General features: G+C 29.9%; 1 protein-coding gene across 1 annotated transcript in view; it reads right to left on the bottom strand.

The window, feature by feature from the left end:
- LOC136797346 (uncharacterized) overlaps positions 1–24,306 on the bottom strand; it is a 67,505-nt gene that overhangs the window by 3,531 nt on the left and 39,668 nt on the right. The window contains exon 7 of the mRNA XM_067053654.1: positions 16,694–16,843. Within this exon, the coding sequence (XP_066909755.1) occupies positions 16,694–16,843 (150 nt within the window). The remainder of the gene's footprint in view (positions 1–16,693; positions 16,844–24,306) is intronic.

Genomic DNA, 24,306 nt, shown 5'->3' with positions numbered 1-24,306 from the left:
TATAACGACTCATCAATCTGGAGCTCATTAAATGCACCATAAAGTAGTTTATAATGAATATATCCGTAAGGGTAAATGTTTCCACGATATTTGCCAAAATGAATTCATATTCTGTTATTTTATCCTTTTTTTCTAAAATAAAAATTTTGTAATTAAAAAACTGTATCTACAAAAATATGAAACATACAGAGTTCTATTAGGGCTCAATTTGAAGTGAAATACACCATAAAGTAGTTTAAAGTGTTTATGTTCCTAAGAATTGTATTTGCTATGATATTTGCCGAAACAAGTACAAAAAATAATTTTCTCTCGTTTTTTGGAGAAAACAATATTGGAATTGGAAAAACCATATCTTAATAGTAAGGGAATTATAGAAGAGTTACAACTCTATTAGGGCTCAAATTGAAGCTATTAGGGCTCAAATTGAAGCTATTAAGGCTCAAATTAACCATTTATTGGTTTATAATGGTATTTTATATACTACCAATACTTTATGAGATATTAGCAATAAACATAAAAATACATTGCGGCCATTTTGAAAAATCTGCTTAGGGCTATGGTAAACTCTTTTAACATCGAATTTTTGCTGAAATAGCTACCATTTCTACAAATATTGGTTTCAGAAGGTCGAATTTATTTGGATTATGGTCTGTATATGTGATATAGGGAAGTAGAGCGAGAACTAATATCCCCTGAAGTACTCCTGCCATGGCTGGTCTAATTTTCCAAGTTCTGAAGCTTCGAAGATATAAAAGTTTTTTTACCATTTTTCTTTTTTTATCTGAAAATTCTGACAAACTAGGTTCTGAAAAATTTAGATGGACAGAACTATTAAAAACTAATAGTATCATACAAAAATTATTAAAGACATTTTTTTTAGGGGCAATTAAAAATTTATATATTAATTTATTTGGATATCCATATTGGTTTTTGCTAAGTAATTACTTTAAAGTTTTTGTTTCATTTGATCAACTTAATTTTTCCTAAAAAAATTAATTTTATGTTTGAGATAATAAATAAATATAAATGTGTATATCTCTGGCCAGATTTAATATTTATATCGTAAAGGACTTAAATATTTACAAGTGTTTCCTCAAAAGTTCAGTTAATCGCTAAAACCATTTATTGGTATAGAATTTGTTAAGAAACGATTTAGCTATTGATGGTGACCTTCGTAATCAGCAAAACTGTAGCGATAAAATAGTCATAAACTGAGTCTGTATCGGGCTTGTATTGTATCGGTGTTCAGAGGTTGCCGATTTATGTGTGTGGCTAGGGCATTATGTACCCTCCCCCCAATCTATACTGCATAATACTTGCTAACAGGCCTGCTTATCGTTATCCGTGTATATCAGCTAATTTCGCTATTTTACCAGATTCAGTTAAATAGGTTATATGTACATTACATATTGCAGAATAGTCATTTTTGAAAAGTGGGGAAAAATAATCGGGTGTTTTGATAAAAATAATCGGGCCTCTTTAGTAATATTTAAGCTGAATCTAATAGAAACACTAAGATGAAATACGAAGAACTACTTTACGAAACACCCTTATTTTTTTTTTATTTTATTTATTTGTTGATATTTACAACTGTATAAAAAAATACAACCAGTAAATTTGATCATAATGACATATGATATGATACAGGATGTAGAGAAGCTACCCAGTAGTAGAACTCTAAAACAGTTTACAATATAAGGTCGCGAGGCCATCTTCTTTTCAGGCAACTTGGAGGATTGCCAGGAATGGAAGAGGAAGCAAGGTTAGAAACGAGTGGGTTTGGGTGGTTAGGGAGTTTATTATGGAAGGAATAATATCGGGTTCGGGCTAGATCGGTTACATAAGGAACATTTAGGTCTTTATGGATGGTTTTATTAGTAACAAAATAAGGAGCATTGAGGATTTTACGAAGGATTTTGGATTGTAAAGATTGGATACGAGAGGAATTCGAAGGTTTAGTGGAGCCCCAAAGCTCAACTCCGTATATCCAGATGGGCCTTATTATTGTCATGTAGATCAGTCTTTTGTAATGAGTTGGAAGTTTAGACCGTTTGTCTAGTAAGTGCTGTAGTAGTCGGAATCTGCGTGCAGTTTCCTGTCTTTTCAGTCTTGTGTGAGGATTCCAGGTTAGTCGTTTGTCAAGATGAAGTCCAAGATAACGAATCTGTTCTACAGGGGTAAGAGCCACATTATTAAAGTATACTGTAGGGCAGTCGGCAGGTTTACGACGAAGAGTAAATGTGATTTGTTGGGATTTATCTTTATCCTCCAATTTCGACACCATTCTTCGAGGATTGTGATATGGGACTGGAGAGTTTGGGATGCAATCAAAGGGTTATTACTAACTGTGAGCAATGAAACACCCTAAAAAAGGTTATGCATCATTATAGAGAAAAATAACGTATTTTTACAATGTCATGTCTTATACCGTTGTCTAGTAAATGCCTTTAGAGCCCAGCAAAATAGTTTAAAATTTAATTGTACCCAGAAGTAAATATAAATTATTTCAATCAATGGATTCTTTATCAAAACCGTTAAAAAATTCAAAGACTGCAAATTTAACACTCATTCAGTTTACTACAACGAAATGGTTAGACAAACGAACTCTCTTGTTCACGATATATTCATTACTGAAATCTCTAAGAACCCTCAACGAAGGCTTAAAAGTTCTTGGATGATTGGCTTATTGCAGCTGATTTCTCTTCGTATTTTTTCAATCCTCTTTTTTCTTTTTTTTTGCCCCACAAACTCCGACCCTCCGTCATTCAATATATCAAGTCCTCAGGAATTCTAACCATGCAGTGCCCGCTTGTCTTTAAGCCAGTTTATTCAGATATTTTATATATATTGTATTTTTTATTATTATTTTATTCAATACCAGAGCGGCCTGGTGGACCTTACATGTTTAATATAACAGATTTTATTTTTTGCTTAACAATTGATTATGGGGAGGGGGGGGAGTCTTATGCAAAAGACACTCTTAACTATTTACAGCATTATAAGTATTGAAGGTCTGTGAATGATGACGATGAAGTATAAACATAATATATATAAATAAAAAATAAAGTAGGTAAAAATAATAATTCTTGGGAACATAGAAAAAAGAAAAGTTAATAACGAAAACAATGACATTTATAGATTTAATAAGATAAGTAATTGGCTTATTATGAGAAATTTAAGTTTGTGGGAAAAACAAAGTTAATTGGAATAAAAATATGGAGAGAAAAAATAAATAAAATAGTAGTAATGCCATTAATTGAATAGCTAAATATAGAACTCATAACAAGATGTCCTGCAGCAGCCTGGGCTTCAGTCTTCGAGATTAAGTTGGATTTCCCAAGTTGTAAGTCAAGGCTCGTTTTACTGTTGGTCTTCTATTGATTGCCATTTACGATGTAATTGGCTATTTCTTACAAATCAAGGGACATCCACTATAATTCTTAGGTGTTTATTTAGAAATTATTGTGATTTTTTCTTTTTTGTAAGGGAAGCCGCTCCCCATACTTCACAGCCATACATCTGTAGTGACCTTAGTATTGTTTATAATGTATTATTATTATTATTATTATTATTAACTCGGCTCCACAACTCGATGTCGAGTCCTGGCCTCCTGCAACAGCCTCCACCACTCATTACGATCTTGTGCGGCCGCCATCCACTGCCATCATGGTCCCGGCATCACCACTCGCACCATCACTCCATTGAAGGCGTGGTCTTCCCCTGCGTCTTGCAGATCACTCCCAGCCATCCGAGCAACATGCCCTGCCCACCTCAATCTACTGAACCTCACAAACTGGACAACGTCTAGTTCCTTATATAAAACTTTGAGCTCTTGGTTTATTCGACGTCTCCATATTTGGCCAATCTTGACAGCTCCAAATATTTTACGGACAATCTTCCTCTCCAAGACCATTAAGTTGTGCTCACCAGTCTTGGAGATAGTGCACGTTTCCGAGCCATACAGAAGAATTGGCCGAATAATTGTTTTATACAGATAGATTTTGGTGTCCTTAGACAGGGCACAACTCCTAAAATATGAACTGAGATTATAATAACAGCGATTGTCACATAGGACTCTTCGTTTAATTTCGGAATCCACAACATTGTCTTGGGTTATGAGCGATCCAAGATACAAAAACTCGGGGACTTTTCCGAAAGTATATTCTCCAATCCTGATTTCTTGCCGCTATAATTTAGATTTTCTATTTACGATAGCATATAGCATTGCTATCATTGCGCGGATTAATTTAATGTTAATGAGGTGATTCTAGGTATGGTGCCGATCGAGGTGAATTCCCATCTACATTACAGCTTCACTAGCAGGATTCCATTGCTCTTTTTTCATTTTTGAGTATTAGTTTCGGTGGGTCTGGTGGGAGTCTGATAGTAAAAACTTTTGAAGTACATTTTTCAATATTTAGACTAATTATCCATGTCGTAAAGTATAGTTCTAGGTCAATATGGTGACTCTGCAAATTATTTCTTGCTCTAATTATATTCTTTATTAATTACCAAAAATTATATAATTTTCAAAGAAAACTGCTGTATCGTCAGCGAACATAGCTCAGAGGTATTTGTGGACATAATCTATGTCGTAAAGATAAAAGTTAAACAGAGGGAGAGAGGACTGAACCTAGCGGAGTACTGCTATGAATTTGTCTGAGGGTAGAATTCGTGTTATTTATTCTGATAGAAAATATTCGGTCGTTGAGAAATGATCTTACAATATCGAATGAATATTATTATATGACCTCGATACCACAGCTTATCGAAAGCTTGTTCTAAGTTCAAGAACGTTACCAGGGTATATTTTTTTCATTTCAAATTCGTTTATTATAAATTCTGATAGTCCTGCCAGTTGGAGAGAAAAGGAATGACTAAACTGAAAACCAAATTGAAATTCGAGAATAATGTTGTTGCACTGAAAAAAGTAGAAAGAAGTTTTGTTATAACTGATTCCAGTAAATTTCCAAAAATGGTGATAAACTAATTGGTCGATAGATGCTAACTTCTTTAGGGTTTTTACCAGCCTTGTAAATCACTACAATTTCGGATTTCTTCTTGCGTATTTTTTTTCTTTAATTTTTAATATAATAGATTATGGACAACGGCTAGAGAATGATTTTGCTCTTAACTTGGAAAGTTTTACAGTTGCTTCGTGTAGATTTCTTGAGCTATTTGTTTTTGTTGATCTTATTTCAGTTTTATTTTCTCATCAACTAGAATTTCGCATGTTTCCCAGTCGATCGCCTCATTAATCGGGAATTTTCCATTTGATTCTTTTTGTATCTCACTTAATAAATTAATAAATTTTGGGATATGGTCTGAATTGAGCGCTGTGATCACATGGGATGAAATAGGAAGCCTACAATGTTTGATTCATTCGTCATAAAGAATATCTGGTTTACAACCTTTTCTGTAATAAGTTGGTTCATTTCGTACATGCATTAGTATATTGTGCCTTGAACAAATATCTAAAAAGGTAATTTCTCTAGAATTCGATTTTCGACATCTCCAATAAATGTGTTAGCAGTTATTGTATGGACAACTGTGGGTATAAGTTTCAAAATTTCTTCTTGAAGTAGTTTTCTGTATGAAGGTTTATAAGCTACTGTGATGACAGTGGAAAGAGATGAGTGTAAACGAATTAATATAATCTCAATATTTAGTATATTAGGAATTATATTTTTAGTGAAACTAAATAATTAAAAAATATATAAGGCTACACCGCCGGAAGTAGTCGAGCAATCTCTATCATTACGTATGATTTTGTAACCTGGAATTTTAGATTGCATGTTTTGAGATAAATGTATGCCCGTTATATGAAATTTGATTTATATAAAAAATATAAATATTTGAGGTTAATAGAGAAATATTTGATTTTTAGTAAAGCACAATTAGTCAAGAAAGAATTCATAATAATAGATAAGTAATTGTTTACACTACGGTCTATTCGTGAAGAAGCAAGTTACTAAAGTGGATAAATGTGCCATAGTTTGTGATAGATAGTGTTTGATAGCTTCGACAATCATTTTAGTTATAGAAGACATTGCATTTTCTGTATGGACAATTTTTGGTCCTATTGTTTTGAAATTGAATCAGTAGCATATGGAAATTTTGAAGTAATTTTGGTGTCTGTTTGAATTATTCTCAGTAATACGAGGCTTAGGAGGTGAGTTTATTTTAGTTTTTCTTGTCTGATAATATTTACATCCCTCTTAGTTAGCCGCGTTCGCAAATTCACAATTTACATAAGGAGAATGATCTATAAAATTTGATAGGGATTTTGAGAAATGAATTTTCCTTTACACATAACACACCTCGATTCTAAATGACAATGATTTTTTGAGTGACCATATCTCGAGCAGTTTGTACATATTGGGATATCACTTTTGTTTAGGTTCTCCAGTTGTTATTAAGGAAAATAAATTGTTAAGTATAAAAATATCCCTAGACTTTTTATTGTTTTTAATACAAACTGAACTTAAAGGAGTAGGTTTTCTATCACTATCCAGAATTCTGGATACGTATGTGGTTTTAAATTTTTTTGATATTAACTTGGTTTTTAATTTCTCTTCCGTGGTATTCTTAAGGAATTGGGTTTAAAATTCGGATTATTATTATTTCCAGATCTTGCTATTGCTGATGTATGCCTATCGGTTGAAAGGTAAATTTTCGATAGCTGATTAAATATATTGCTTACCTTCACTTTAAGAGAAGTAATTTCATTTAGTACCTTCCCATTTTTTAAATTAGTGATAAGGCTGTGGAGGCACAGTGTTAAACTTTAATATATTCAACATGTCCAAATATCGGGATTTTATATTAATCGAAATCTGAATATTTATTGTAATTTAAAATTTGATCAAGCCAGGAAAAATGACTAATTATATAATTATTATTTTCTTTTTGTTAAATGAAATTTACAACTATATTACATAAAAATACATCTATTATATGTGCTATTTATTAGTTCTATTATAATGATATGATACTGTCTTGTGGAGAAACTTCCTATTAATAGAATTCTAATAAAATTTCTAGATTAGAAAACCTATATAGGCCATCTTCTTTTCAGACGCCTCAGAGAGGTGTGAGAGATATAAGAGTAAGCAAGGTTAGAGTCTAGTGCCTTTGGATGGTTGAGGAGTTTAGAGTGGAAGGATTTATTCCTGGTTCTGTCAAGATATAGAATATTAAAGTCGTTATGAGTGATTTTAAGTGTGACATAGTAAGAAACATTAATGGTTTTACAACGGAATTTTTATGGATTGGATTGGATAGATTGAATATGGAAGGAATTCCAGAGAGATAAATGGTATAAAGTTAATGTTGATAGTTAAAATTCTTTAGTTGTGACAGCATTCTTTAAGCGCTACTACATGGGATTGGGGAATTTGGTAAGCAATTAACGCGTTGTTATGAACTTAAAGTACACATGTTTTATCGACATATATGATTAGTATAGTTTTGGTATTAGTTGGGATGTCAGCTGTATAGACAGTGTAGAGCATGGGACCGAGGTTACTGTCTTGAAGTACTTGGATTGATTGGAAAAAAAATAGGGATGAGTAGAAACTATTGTGCTTCCCTTTGGATAATCTATCAGTAAGGAAGGAACGGACAATGAGAAAGTATGGGGGATTAGGAATTTACGGATAATCTATCAGTAAGGAAGGGACGGACAATGAGAAAGTATGGAGGGATTAGGAATCTACGGAGTTTGTAATAGGCTTGATCAAAAGCCTGTTCTACATCGAAAAAGAGAGGAAGACTCCTCAGCAGTACATTCATCACTCCAATGAATATAAAATCATGTCCACCCCACGATGACATTAATCGATATTTGTGGTCCCAGCTCGTGTTCTTGGAGAACGAGATTGAAATCTAGGATTGGGTATAGACGTATCAGAATGAGTTTTTCTAGGATTTTACTCATAATGGATAAAAGAGATGGGTATTCTGAGGGTTTTTTCGGTTTGAATATCATTTTGACCATAGATAATTCCTATGAGTAAAGGAAATATGTGAAACGGAGTACAGCTTTAAATGTACAGGGCAGGATGGTTTTTCTAGGAAGAAGATTTAGAATATGGGATTTAATTAGAAAGTATCTAGGAGCTTTGTGGAAAGGTAATCGTTGAATGATGCTAGATATTTATAAAGAATGAAATGCTTTAGGTGGGAGGATCATTTGAAATGGAACATTTAGTTCTGCGGAGTTAAACTGATCCTTAAACTGATTGTTAAGGATAATGAAACTTAATGATCAAGGTGACTTGAGCAATACACTAATATCCGCGATTTCTTTGTCGGTTTTAGTCCAAAATTAGGATTTAGTGTGAAGTAGATGGGTATAAATTTAAAAAAGCTTTTTATTCGTTTCTTCATAATGATTTGTCATTAGTTTTAAGATTTTCAGTTAATTTTTTTGGTTTGGATTTTCTAATTTTGCTTTAGGTTTGTTAGTCAATCAATAGCAATATTTTAAACGTAAATACCCCTCCGGCTGATCGCTTCAATTAGATCACATAAACATTAATTTTTAGTTTTGTGTCATTATTACTTATTCGATATTTTTATTAATTACACCAACATTTATTATTTGTATCAACGATTTCATAGTTAAAACTCAAAAAATGGACAAATTGAAATTTCGTGCAATACAAAACTAGTGACAATATAACGCCACTTTCATAATTCGAATTCCTGTAGGATTTTAGCTGATTTGATGTTAAGGATAAAAAAATAATATTGCACGATAATTAGGTCACTGACTATAATTTTCTTTTTATTAAAGATTTGTTGCTAATTTTCTGTAAATCTTAAGATAAGAAGTGTTTTTCTTAGTTTAAGGGAAGATATATGAAAAATGAAGTAAATTAATGGAGAAATACGAACAGATGGACAAGCGGAGTGAAATATCGATTGTAAGATGCATTATTCATTTGAATCTGGCATAATTCAACTGGTAGAATTCAATCCGAACCAACTGTGGTTTTAGTTTATTTGAAACACTAAATTTATTTACATTATTTAATTATGTTCATTTTATTTATTTATTTTTCCGTTTATATCATATACATATTTTATTTATTTATTTTTAATTTTTGGTTGAATGTGTTATTAGCACAATTACAATTACCACTATTATTGATTGTCCAAGTTTATGGCAGATTGTAATACTTATCAATAAATATAGTAATTATGAACCAATTTTAATTAAAACACTCACACAGCAAATATCTAAGAATCAGTTAATATTTCTATATTACACTTATATACTTATTCTATATTTTTTTGTTTTTTTTCTTACACGAGTCTATCTCAACGAGATCGCTGGGAACAAATAATGAAAATAGATCGGGAGGATTGGAAAGTATTGAATCGAGTTCGAGAAGGAGTTTTGGAGATTGGATGCTCAGGTTTGGAAGGATCGTTTGAAAGTTGTGGCGCAGAGAGAAGTTGGGTAGAGGTCAGAGATTCAGGGTCTGGTTTAGCGAGAACTCACTCATAGCTTAGAATAATGACTAGAAAGGATATTGTGAAGATAATAAACTCAACAACAAGGATTTACATTAAAATTATCAAAAGAAGAAAATGATTATAACTCATAATTATAACTATAACTCAATTATAACTCAAGGTATTATAACCCAAGGTTTTTAGGGTAAAATAACTGGTAAATAGATAATGAAAATCCATTTAACAAAACAAGGAGACTAAACAACTAGTAGATAGTTAACATATAAACAGCTTAATGTATCTCTTAAATTTATAGCCTTCATGAGGTAACTGCTAAAACTAGGTTATAACCTAATGAAACTTAATGATCAGTGTTAATGTATTCGGAGATTTATTTTATGTAGTCATAGTTAAAGTATTTATTGTTCTTAAATTATTTTAAATTTTATTTCCCAAGGGGAGTTTAATTATAATAATTATTATTATGCCTTATTCTTTAGTGTTAACAGCATTGACCTTTGACTTATCCTTCTGGATGAAAATCAATTAAAGTTTTTAAAAAAGAGCATATAGAAAAAAAGAACGACCTTTGAATGGTTGAAAGCATATAAAGCAAAAAGAGAAAAAAAAGTAATAAAAAGAGACGAATATTATCAATGGACTTCTGAAATTTTACGATTTCTAGAAAAACAAATAAAAAGTTTTTCATTAAGCTTAGAAAACATCATAACAAATAAAATATTATGTGTCTACAATAAAGAATCTAATTTTGGTTGTATCTATCAAATATAATTTACTGACACATTTTAGTAGATATAAAATTATATATATATACATATATATTTTTTTTCTAAATGATTTATTTATTGTTATTTACAACTGTATACAAATATACACATCAAGTAAATTGGCTGTAAGTGATATTATGACATGATACAAACATGTGGAGAATCTACCCATTGATAGAACTCCAAAAACATTTCTAAATTAGAAGATCTCGACGCCATCTTCTTTTCAGACGCCTAGGAGGATTATTAAGTAGTGAAGGAGAAGCCAGGTTGGTTTGAGTGGTTGGGAAGTTTATTACGGAAGGATCGGTATCTGGTTCTGGCCAAATCGGCAACATAGGGGAAATCGAGGTCCTGATGGATGATTTGATTTGTGACAAAGTAAGGAGCATTAAGGATTTTGGACTGTAAGGATTGGGTTCGAGTGGAATTAAATGGTTTAGAGGAGCCCCATAGCTCAATTCCGTATGTCCAGATAGACCTTATAATAGTCATGTAGATCAGTCTTTTGTAATGGATTGGAAGTTTGGACCGTTTGTCTAGTAAATGTTGTATAGTCGGAATCGACGAGCAGTTTCCTGTCTTTTCAGTCTTGTATGAGGATTCCATGTCAGTCGTTTGTCCAGATTTAGTTCTAAGTAACGGATCTGTTCAACAGGAATAAGTGGGGTATTATTAAAAGATACTGTGGGGCAAGACGAAGGTTTACGATGAAGGGTAAATGTGATTTGGTGGGATTTATTGGAATTTATTTTAATCCTCCAATTTTGGCACCACTTCCAATATTAAATCACAATATGTGTCCAACATTTCGGCCGATTTTGACATCATCAATTAAAATAACGTTATTAAAATAACAACTTTAATTATAACTTATTAACAGAATCAAAAATATTATTAATTATTATTTGCACACCTTAATTTAATAATACATCTTATTAGAGTTGATCCTGTTTCTCTTTAAAATTTCTCAATATTTTATAAGATATTTAGCCAATCTTATATTAAAATAAACACAACTTAAATAAAAAAATAAATTATAATTTTTTCTCATTCCCCATTTTCATTATCTATATAACGTTAGTTGTATTATCTCTTATATTATTTTATACCATTTATACAAATCTGTTTTATTTATTATCATCGTTACTGTTATTGTTGCACATCTTTTAATCTAGGTTTAATCAACATTTTTTCATATTATTTGTAGTTGCTCCTCTTTATTTCATATCTTTCCACATTTATTAAATTTTTGCTTTTAATATAATTAGTCATGGTTTTTTCTTTATTCATTGTGTGTTTAAACCTCTATAATTTTTATTTTTAATTTATTATATTTTTCTAAACCCGAAGAAAGTCTATAATATGAACATAAACTACAGCGTTCATCATTCTTTTGGAAGATCAAGAGGTCAATATTTTATATAGTGATAGAAAATCTTCCATTAATGAGCTCTTCTTTATTCTACTAGTTTGTATAGTTTCTACCGAAGTTCTAGGATATTTCTATAAAAATATTACAACCTATGTAATAATCGGTATACATCCTTATTAATGATTAATAATAATAAAATGATTAAAAAATGATAATACATTTTTTTCTGATATTGCATTGTTCCTAATATCGACTCCTCTATTCCAAAAATATATTATTAGAAAAAATTATATTTTGTCTTCATAGAAAAAAATGTTCCTCAAGCAATGTTCTTTTTTATAATTTAGAAAAATCACTGACACAAGCTCAGGGAATACTGATGCTTGTTCTAATTCCATTTATTGTTTAAAACCCTCCTTTATTTAATATTATTTATCATTAGTTTTAATATTAACTGTTATCTTGAACTATTACTATATTTTGAATGTTCTAGTATTTATTTTTTTTATAAGTTTAATCTATTTGTGGTATTTTAACAATGGCTATTTAGATTTTAGTTCCTGGTTTATAGTTAACAGTATATTTAAAATGCTTTCAACAACTCAATGTATGCAACATAATTTTTTTTTTAAAAATCCACATAATAAAACACACAACTTTTACTTACCATCCTAATTTAAATTTAAATTTATCCTATATTTTTAATAAAATATATTTTTGTATTATTCATTCTGCTAATACTTCCCCGTACTAATTTTCAAAATGAGTCTTTTAGTTGACAAATATAATAACTACAATCACAATAGTTTCCAGGAAAGTACATTTAATCATATTTCTCATTGCAAAATGTTAACATTTTTCTACTCCAAAAGTGCGTAGATTGTATTTATGTTAAAGCAATAAATAAAGTAAAACAATTTACTAAAATGTATAATCTCCTATTAACCATTTATTTAATGTTAAATTGTAATTGAATCAATATTGAAATTATTAAGAACGATTTAATGGATTTATTAATTCTGTCAATTGAAAGGGTCATATATAAAGGGCAATAAATTATGTAATAAAAATTTATTATTAGTGAAATTAATTCATATTATGGTTATATTATTTTGCCTCTTTATTTAATATTATGGTTACATATTTCATTTGTTACATATATTTTCTTTCCCTCAATTTTATTCTTCTTTCCATAATTTTAATTTTTAAATTAATAATAAACTAATATATTCATATTTCTTTGCATTGTATAACTTCATTTTTATTTTATTTCCTTAATTATGTTATTTAACCTACTTATTCAATTACCTATGAATACATTTTTTTTTTCATCACTTTATTTTATTAATTTCATTCTGTACATTTATTTACTTTATGTCATTCTGTTTATATTTTCTATATTTACTGGTTGTTATCTTGTTCTGTTCTTAGCCCTGATGAAGGATAGAAATTCTGGTCGAAACGTTGGCACGATTAAATAAGTTACTTTAACTTATTTGTGTTTTATTTTGGCCGTACCTTCTAACCATCTTCTCCTCGTATAAGTCATCCACGGTCATCTATCACTCATGATTAAAAGTATATCGGCTATTAGTTAGGGTTTAATTTTTCTATTAAATATCCTTAGGACAGGAAAATTATTGCAGAACGTCGAGAGAAACAATGTTAAGTAAATGAATAAAATAAAGAGGATTTGTTAATGTAAGATTATTTTATCATTTCATAAGTTATTGAAGGACAGCTTTCAATTAACAATTTTGACTACTTTTTGTGTTATTCATGATATCCACTATGATAATTTCATCTTTAAAATGATTGTTTCAACACATATTGTACTTAATTTAGTCGTAAATTTGAGCAAATTATTTTATTAGGATTAGAAAAAAAATATTAATTTTGCAAATGATCCCTATAGTTAGTTATGCTTAAGTTGGAGAGATAAACGAAGAGCACTAGAGTCAACACGTAGTAATAATTAGGACTTGGTATCTGGGAACTCTGCCCCGACCCAAAACTTCCAATATTAGATTATAATTAGGTTACTGAGCTTTGGATATTGTATTGGTCAGATATATTCTCCCAAAGTGGATCTCTCTCATTAAGTCCCTTTTGGGTTGATTTATTCGATTCCATTTCGCAAAGGACTTCTCAGAGTTTTTTGTTTTGTTTTTTCGCATTTTCTTACCTTTATATAAATCAAAGGGTACAAGAATAGATTAACCAAAAAATTGTTATCAAGTTTTTTTTAATAATTTACTTAGTGATATTGTACAACAATATGAAAGCATATACAACAGGTAAATGTGATGTGAGTTATAGAATGGCATGAGAAGCGTCATGATGCTATATTTTTATCAGATATAGGATATAAGAGGATGTCAAGGAATGGGGAAGAAGCAAGGCTAGGAACAAGTAAGTTCGGTGTCTGGTTCTGACTAAATCAGCAACATATTAAACAGCGAAGTCCTAACGAAAGGTTTGATTTGTGACAAAGTGAGGATCATAAAGGATTTTTGATTGTAAAAATTGGATACGAGAAGAATTTGATGGTTTTTTGGAGTCCCAAAGATAAACACCTAGTACAAGAGCCAAAGAGGAGAAAGAAGGCAGTTATCTCGCCCCAATTTTTGATTACTTTAATGAAAACCATGTATAATTACTAGTCAAAATTCATGAGTCTACCAAGTATAGGGAGGGGGTAAAAAATGGCGGCTGTTTCAAAGCGATAAAAAAATCTAATTTTTCATTCGGAGCTCTATATCTTAAAAAGTAGGAACAATACAAGAAAACCTAAGAAAACGTCATTTAAAGAAGAGAAAATTTGCTACAATATGAACCCTAATAGAATTATTTACGTTAAATAGTTTTCGAGATATAGCTTTTTAAAAAGCAACATTTCATAAAAATGTTTTATGGGACGTACTGAAAGATCACTAGTTACTGTACGTCTGATCCTGAGATATAGATTTCACAATATAAATTAGCTAACTACTAATCTTTCAGAAGATTTTTAAGAAATTTTGCTTTTTAAAAAGCTATATCTCGAGAACTATTGGACGTAAATAGCTCTTTTAGAGCTAATATTTCAAAAAATTTACTCTTCTTTAAATAATGTTGTCTTAGATTTTCTAGTGCTGTTGGCATTTTTTAAGATATAGAGCTCCGAATGAAAAATTAATGTTTTTTTAAGGTTTTGAAACAGACGCCATTTTTTATTCCCCCTACCTATACTTGGCAGACATCAATTTTGACTAGTAATTATACATAGTTTTCATTAAAGTAATCAAAAATTGGTGAGAGATAACTACTTTTTTTTCTTCCCGGCTCTTATACTATCCAGACAGGCCTTATTGTTGCAAATATAAATGATTCTTTTGCAATTAGTTAATTAGTTGGGATTTTAGACCAGTTATCTAGTAAGTGTTGTGATAGTCAAAATTTACCAGCAGTATCCAGTATCGTATAAGGATTATAAGTTTGTCGGTTGTCCAGGCGTACATGCAGTCCTAGGCACCGGCTTTGTTCGACAGAAATAAGTGGAGTATTATTAAATATATTTATAAATATGTTGTACATTTTCCTAAATATTAACAACTTTTTTTTCAGTGCTAAAATGTAAAATTTGAAACCTTTTCTTTGAAATTGAAGTTTTTAAAATTATCAAACTGTTATATTTAAAGATTTAATTGAATATTTAATGAATAAAATCAGATATTATTTTGTTAAAATAATACATTCTGTCATTATTATTTTTTAATCCTAAGCCCATTCTCAAAGCAGTTATAAAAACTTTTGTATGGTTTATTTTTTTAAATAAAAATAATATATACGATATAATCACTTTTTTTTTACATTTGAATGATTCCTCTTTTTTTACTTTTTTTCATGCAGGTAATCCAACAAGCTTCGGTTCAATAGATAAATAAAAACTGAACGAGGAAAAACATGTATGATGTTCTATTTTTAATCTATAAAAAATTAACTATTTTTTTAATTTTATTCTATGACTAGCTTTTTGCCTATAATATTTATTTAATAATATGTGTAATCAACAATTGTATATGTTGTGTGTCGAATTAATCCCTCGCATTTACATGCGCCCGCATATTGTAAATGAAATCTCTTAACTAACCAATACTTTGTCGTATAAAGAGGTTTCACACACTGTAGTTTGTATGATGCATTTATACGTGACAGACTTATTTCACAAGCTTACCAACATATGTGACTGCTACATAGATGAAAGAAGAGTATATAGCTCGTCGAAATAATCTATAATTACTGTATGAAGGAGAGATTGCAAGGATTAACCTACAGCATTAGCCTGCAATGTTAAAATTAAGTGATAAGTAATCCAAAGTGATAACTAAAAATAAAAAAATATATTATTTACATTTTTTTTTATTTATAGTTGATTTCATAGTCTTATGTATTTTTCTCCCTTTATTATGTTGTTCTTATTGCTAATTTGCTACAATATGTTTTAGTTTACCTAAACTATGTAAAATTCTTTTTTTTTTTAAATAGATATAACATTGTTAACATTTTCTAATATTATTTTATTTTATTCTTTCATTATTTATTTTTGTATTTATTTGTCCACTCAGTTTTGTTTAACACTATGCAATGTTTTATTAATTTTATTTTTCTCAATCAAATTTACAGGTCTATTTATTTTTTAAAATATATTTTGTAGCACCTACATATAAAAATGCTAATGAAAGAATATTTTACCCATAAAAAAATAGTTTTAAGATCAAAGTAAATCATCACTATACTTTTGTTTTTTACTCTTTCTTTTCTACATATTTTTACTTGTATTGTTTTCCTTTTTTTTCTAATTTCGTCTTATGTTTCAGGCATAAGTCTATAAATAATTTTTCTGTGTAACATTAATTAAGAACCAACATGTGTTATCATCTTAATGTAATAATTTTGTGCATATTATGTGCTTTTTGCATGGCATATGCACAACATATTTATAATATACACCTCTTGGATGACTTACTATAGAAAAGAAAAATTTACATATATACACACACCCACTCACACATGTTAAACTGACCTGTGACGAGGTCCGAGTGGAAGGACACACACTTCCTAGGAGTGCCCTGCTTAGTCGGTTTCAAGAGGACTTCTTCTCGACTTGATTCGGCCGACGTGACATCTGGTGGAGCAGCTTCACACTCGGCCTCTGCCTCCTGCTTCGTGAAGACTGTGAAAAAAAAACAAACGATAACGTGGATAATTGTAATAAATAATTGATATTGAAAATGTATGCAATAAAAGAAGACAGGGGGTATCGGGTTTAAACAAAATATAATAAAAAAATATCATACTTAAAATTACGAATAATGATACATCTAATTATAACTTTAATAGAACATTATTATCTCACTAAATTAGAGATTCAATTCAATTCAACCCTTTCGAGGAAAGGAACGAAAAATGGTTAATTAATTCGTAGTTAACCCGAGAGAGGTGTCTCCTTGAGCAATTCTCTCATACTGGGAAATAAAGGTCAACAATATTTTCCTATTATTTTATCTGTTTTGTTTATGCGTTTGCCTACCTTCTTTTATCCCTGTGATGTTGTAATTGTCGCTTGTTTATATTATCCCCTCCTTTACCTCTCACCCTATACCCAATTTAGTTTTGTTCTGGCCTCCTCGCAATGGCAAGACTGAGCGTTTCTCTCACCAGTACACTCCTAACGTGACAATTTTTCTTCTCATTCGAGCATTTGCTCACCTGGACACCTCCTGCATTTCTTATTTTAAATCATGAAGCAAGGAGAGAATATCTTGAATCTTTTACGAAACTTGGATTCTTCAGCCCATGATGAAAGAGCTACAATTTGCAATTTCAATTTCAAATTGTATTAAAAGTAATCATAAAGATTTTTGTCATCATCATATCTAATTATATAAACGCAATAGTATAAATGGTATACCATGAGATAAATGCCCATGGTGCACCTCTTAGGGGACAGAAAAGTAAGGCACTCCTGCCGGATTAAACATAAAAAGATATGTAAAAAAAATACATTTTAAAAGGTTTTAGCTCATGAATTGAAACTAACTGATTCGTTGATTTTTTTAAAAATCATTAAACAATAACTGTTACTGGCTTTAGTATTTTTTTATTCAATTTTATCATTGATAATTTTTTAGGCTTTTAATCTAATCAAATTTAAAATAATTGTTTATCCGAGATATTTTTTATTTTCAAATTTTCGACTCAATTGATATCACTTCTTTACAGATATAAAAAAAAAGAACAAACTAAGTAATCATAGGTATATATAGCTTTCAAATATTGGTAAATGAAAACATGAACATTTTTTTGTTATTTAATATTTTTTACTTCCAACCAGTTGTCATGGGAAACCCAACCTCAAGCCGGAGACTGAAGCCCAGGTTGCTGCAGGACATTCTATTATAAATTCTAGTATTGACATAACTTCTATTTTATTTTTTTCTCTTCGTACTTTGTTTCAAATTAACTAGTTATTTATTTTTTTCCCATAAGAGGGTAATTGTTTTTTTGTTAGATCTAAAAATATCATTATTTTTGTTATTAAATTTTCTTTCCTTTCTTACTAAGAATTATTATTTTTATCTATTTATATTATCTTATTTGTTTTATTTATAACGTTGTATATAGTTAGGGGTGTCTTTTTTACGAGAATATCCCCTCCTCCCTATAATCTATTGTTAAAAAAAATTAACTGTTATATTAACCATGTAAGGCCCATCAGGCTGTAATAAATATTTTTCTCTTATCTCATTAATTAAAATCTATTTAAATAAGTAGATATATATTTAAATAGTATTTCTTCATTCTATTCTACATTCCCGCGAGATCGGTGAAGACGTTTTCTTTCGGATTTAAATTTTTATAGATAACATTATAATCCAGTAATTCTTATCTGTGAGGAATAAATGCGTAAAAAAACGTAAAATATATCCACAATATATATTTGAAATCCAACCGGATCGTTTCGCGGCTGTCGTTTAGATAGTGAATGGTGAAACTGGTTGCACAAGCCGTTTGCTGTTCCAGACAGTTGATGATAATATAATTGAGCATTTAATAATCTGATATTGATCGCAGTTAGTACTTAAACGGCATATTGAAGTTTCAAGACATAAACCCAACGTTGAAGTTTAACGTAGTAGTAGCAGTTAGATAATAAAGTTACTCATAGATACGTCTTCGAACTTAGCAAAAGAGTAATTATTAATTTGATAAGTAATTTACAGAAATATTTCTTGTAACGTCTAGATCTGTGATGAGATGAGGGGGTGTGTTTAAGTATAACGAGTGTTCAATACATCTATACAACCGAACCTACAACACTATACGCTTATGGCTAAAAAAATACAAATATTCCAACATGAAAAATTTCAATGTTCTGATACGTTTGTACGTCAGTAACTTATTAGCCAATATACCGATAACGAGGATGTACAAGCCCAGTAAAAAATAATGATAATTTGACACACTGACAGTCCAACTACCAATGAATAACTACAATCAATATTCCTAAAACACCTCCAGAATGATGCAAAGCTAAGGGATGATCTTTTTAATCTCTCTAAGTGGTTATAAATATTAATTAAAAGCTATAAAATGAGGTAAAGTGGAAAAGATTGTTGTAAGCGTCATTTCTTTGTTTAGCAGGTTTAAATAAAATCGTTAAATGAAAAAAAAAAACAATTCGACTTTACATTTTCATTTTTTCGAATTCGCACGATTTATTCCACTTTGAAAAAAAAATAGTTCATAACTTATGCTGCTATAATATTTTAGGTGAATAAATGCAATGTTTATTTGTAATGAAGATGATTGTCACTGAAGAAAACTAAGTAAAAACGTATTTATTACTGGCAAGAATTTCATAAAATTCACCAGGGCTGAAAACACAAAAAAACATTATCAGGCATAATGGATAAAAAATAATGAGATAAAAATAATATAAAATAACATTTTTTGGAATATTTAATTGGTTTATATTCATTTTTGGAATATTTAATTGGTTTATTTTCATTTTTGGAATATTTAATTGGTTTATATTCATTTTTGGAATCCTGCTAGAGAAACAGAAAGATACTTAGGAATTCATCTTGATTGCCGCCTTACTTTATATCAACATTAAGCTAACTCAAAACTTACGCATAGCATTGTTAGCAGCTAATATCCCATCGTAAATATAAAATACTCATTAAAACCAGAAAGAACTATTCTTATTCTACTACTGATGTACGGCTGTGAAGTCTGGGGAGTGGCATCTCCTAAGAAAAGGAAAAAATTGCAATAATTTCGAAATACAGTCTTAAGAATTACATTGGATGCTCCTTGGTTTGTAAGAAATTGCCAATTGCATATGGAATCAATTGAAGACTACATAAAAAAACGGTTCATAAAATTTTACTCCCAGTTACCGAAAGTTTAAGGAGCAGTGACATACAACTTGGGAAATCCATCCTCATCCCGAAGACTGAAGCCCAGGCTGCTGCAGGACACTGTTTTAAGTTCTATATTTATCAATGCTATTTTTCACATTCAACAATTTATTTTTTTTTTCTCTTTTCGTTTTTCTCTTAAATTGATTTTTACCCTATTAGAAGTCAATTATTTATTTTTGAAATCTATAAATGACATTTTTTTATATTAGCTTTTCTTTTTTCTCTCTTCTTAAGAATTATTATTTTTGTCTATTTATTTTGTCTTATTTTTTTTTATAAGTATTTAAATAGTTAGGGGGGTCCTTTTATATTAACCGTGTAAGCCCTAACAGGCCGATCTGGTATTAAATAAAAACATATATTCATTTTTACACTAAAATAAAAATACTTAATTTGAAAAAAAAAAGAAATATTTACCAGAAGAAAATAGAAAACAAAATGATTTCTGAGAGTGAGTTAATAAAATAATGGTACAGCAAAAATTAAAACAGATTATTAACAATATTTATCTACAAAAAATACCCAACTAATCAGCTGAGACTAATCCAGATTACACGTGGCTTCCCTTTTTTACATTTCAAGAGTCATGAAATTCATAATAACACACAAGTTCATGCGGAATCATCACGTCACAATGGAAGTTATTAACACAAGCTGAATAAAATAAAACGCGTAAACTGAGCAATATTTTTTCATAATTTTTCTCCCTCGCATAAAAGTATGATTCTATGCTACGCTGATTCTAAAATCTGAAATCCTAGCGATCAGGTCTATAAACTGTGTTCCACTTCTTGGACAGTGCCCACCCCTGGATGAATACCCCGGCTCAGGAAGGCCCTACTAAAGCCGAGACAAATTGGGACGCTGGAGGACCCGAACAGACCCTTCCAGCCATTTGTAACTCCATAACGAGAGGTTTTACTAAACAGGACCTTATAGGGCTGCCTAAACAACTTACTAACTAATAGACTTCACAAGCCGCTTCTCTTCCCATTATTTTTCATAGTCCCTTAGGATCCTTCCATCTAACTCTGATTTATTTTGTCATCCTTCCAATTACTTTTTTTTTATTCCCGTGAAAAATGTATGTACTTAACTTAATTCAAGAAAAAAATGCTCGGAGATAATCTTAATCGAATGAAAAAATATGGAATATTTCTCATCGGCTACTGTTGTGAAAAATGTATATTATGGTATTAAATTAATCCATTTGTCAAATAAATTATAAAGTGAAAACATAAGATAAGGTTCCCAATTTATCCTGCTACAGAAAAGAAGGCTTCTTTCCTTCAAGATTCGGGCATGGGCAAATTCAAATAAATTTATTTACAGCTAAGAAAAAATGTATATTATTTATATCTCAGAAATTATTACTAAATATTAACTATGCTTCTTTTATTTCTGTATTATTATTATTTTTTGACTTCTTTTTGAAACATCTGACAGAAGTATGAAATCTTCAATTTCTTTAATACAAATTGGAATTCTGTATTTCTTTTCCTTTTCCTAGAAACACATCAAACAAAGAACAAAACCTCCTTTACTGCCTTCCAGTTAAAAGATAAAATATATCCATTATTGCTTTTTCTTAGAAACAAAAATAATATTCCTCTATAAGAAAATTATACAGTTATAACTACTGGACCGAAAGACAATAAGTGACTGTTAAGAAAATAAATTCAAATGAAAACTCAGTAGCACTTTTTTCCATGAATATATTTTTTTAAAATATATTTTCACCAGTGATTCTCAAACTTTATTACTTGGTAGTTCACTGAAATTTTATAATACAATTCGAAGCATTTATATTATTATTTATTTTGTTAAATGAATTAATTTACAAACCAGGGAAGTAAGTCAAATAAAACATAGGATTTTTTAAAACTATATTTCGACTTAATATTATTAATATATCATAATTATTTTCTCTTTCACTGTGAGTCAGCCCTATGGGTTCGGGAGCCTTCTGGGGTTCACCCTGCCTCATGGATTGGGTACCTTTAATTTGGTAAAAATCTGGCATTCGAGTAGGATTTGACCAAATCACCTCCTTGTACAACCGTTGATCTAGTAACAGTACTTTCTTACAAAGTACTGCACCCCTGACCCTTCATGGGTTGTAGAGGTACTGATTTAATTTTTTATTATAAATGGAAGACCTTTGTGTTAAACTTAAAAAAAAAAAAATAATAATAATACACCTCAAAAATAACCATATTCAAAATGCATAAACTCTAACAATCAAATAAAATGGGCCTTTCCGCTATTTGTACAGGGCCGAATGTTTTCAGATTTGGAAACAAACCCACAGTTCATCTCAGGATCAGTTGTTATGTTTCGGCCTTTAATGTTTGTGTATCAGCACTTGAGCACAGCAGTCGAAAAATATTTTTCTATAGACTTTATGGAACAGCCAAGACGTGTATAACGGTTTTTATATAACTTTACTGAAGTCTTCTTTAGCCATTTTACTTGTGAGGTATTTGGATTAAATTCCCGATAAGACGCTAGAAAAACGTTATGAAAAAAGAAATTTTTTTTTAGCATACCTCGAAAATTATATATTTTATATAAATTAAATATCTAATCACTTGAATATTTAATAAGATTTTCTAAAAAAACAAATATCTAAATCGTCCTAGTATAAGTTAAGATACTTTGTATCAATATTTTTACAACTATATTAACAAGAAAAATCGTTAAATTTTTATTATTAATAAAGATAATTTGTAAACTATACATATCTCTTAGAATATTCAAGTGATCGTTTGAAATATAATTAAATTGTCTTCAAAGCCAAAAATAAAAAAAAATGTGTCATAACTAGCAAAGATGCAGCTATCAATTGGTGTGAGTAGATACAAAAAATATTTATTGTTTACTATTTACTGATATAATAAATAATTAATTTAAATAATGTGACATTTTACCATAATTTATAACGTTTTATAATTGCTTTATCTTATTTTTTATTTAATTCTTTAATTTTTATTTTTATATAATTATTTAAATGTTTGGTATACCACAAATGTGCTACGGATCCCACTTTGAGAAACACTGGTTTAATCTCATAGCAAGATCACACAAGGAAGTTAGTGCTAAAAAAAAACTCATTGTCAGTAAACCATAATATAAACACAGTACATCACTCTGTGACAGTTCAACGTGTAATTTACGTTCAGCTGCTTCAAGTTTCCTCAGGACAGATACACAATTTTAAATATTTATAACACACCAGCCAAAAAGCATAAATGTAAACCAGAGAAGACAAATCAACGGTAGAAAACCACCAGTTAAATAATATATACCGTTTGTTTTTAGAATCTGAACCTTATTTGAGGCATGTACTTTCTCTGCTTGATTAATTATTTTTGTATTCTTGACTTGAGATGTGCTACCTATGCATTTATGTAAACTAAGCTTATGCGATCTGCCATTATAAGACTGTAGAATTCCAATTTACATAATGATTTTATTTTCGTCCTAATCTTCTCAATTTGAAATAGTAAAAATAAGCGTTGGAAAATACTGAGTTAATTTCACTTGTACAAAAAGACTTTTCTCTAATTAGTATAAATATTTTTCCCTAGTAACTGTGTTAACACCCAATGGTTTCCTGATAACACTTACTAATCACAGTTACTTTCATGACAATATTTGTATAGTAATCATAATATTAACTGTCCTTTGTATCTAATATTAATTTAAGCTGTTAGTATACCGGTAGTGTACCAGTTTCAATGGAAAGCAAATGAACCTGAACCATTGTACAAGTTTACTAGACTGGAAACGCAACAGGTAAGCTTGTTCGACTGGAATAATTGTTTACTTTTACTTGCAGTTTAGAACACCCCACCTTGTCCATATAATCTACAACTGGGAAACATATAGAAAGTTTCTGAATAATAAATGGGCAGAACTATGCTGAAAATTGAATAAAATAATAGGGAGGAGAGAGAAAGAAATTTATTCAATCATGCTGGCCAAATACATCGGGTTGCTACATTACACAGCATACTGATCAATCCGTGATCGGACATATACAAATTTATAAATTACATTTTTTTGATATGATACATATAATAGAAAGATAACATTTTTTTTTTCCACACATTATTATTTTACAATTAATATCAGTCTACAGACTAAATACAAGCTTTTCAATTTATTCCCTTTTTTTTCTTTCCCCTCCATTTTACAACCCTTA

This window comes from Halyomorpha halys, unplaced genomic scaffold (genome assembly GCF_000696795.3).
Source record: "Halyomorpha halys isolate HHAL.00 unplaced genomic scaffold, Hhal_1.1 Scaffold400.1, whole genome shotgun sequence".
NCBI classification, from domain to species: domain Eukaryota; kingdom Metazoa; phylum Arthropoda; class Insecta; order Hemiptera; family Pentatomidae; genus Halyomorpha; species Halyomorpha halys.
The sequence above is the reverse complement of the archived record's forward strand: the minus strand, read 5'-3'. Positions and strand labels throughout refer to the sequence as shown.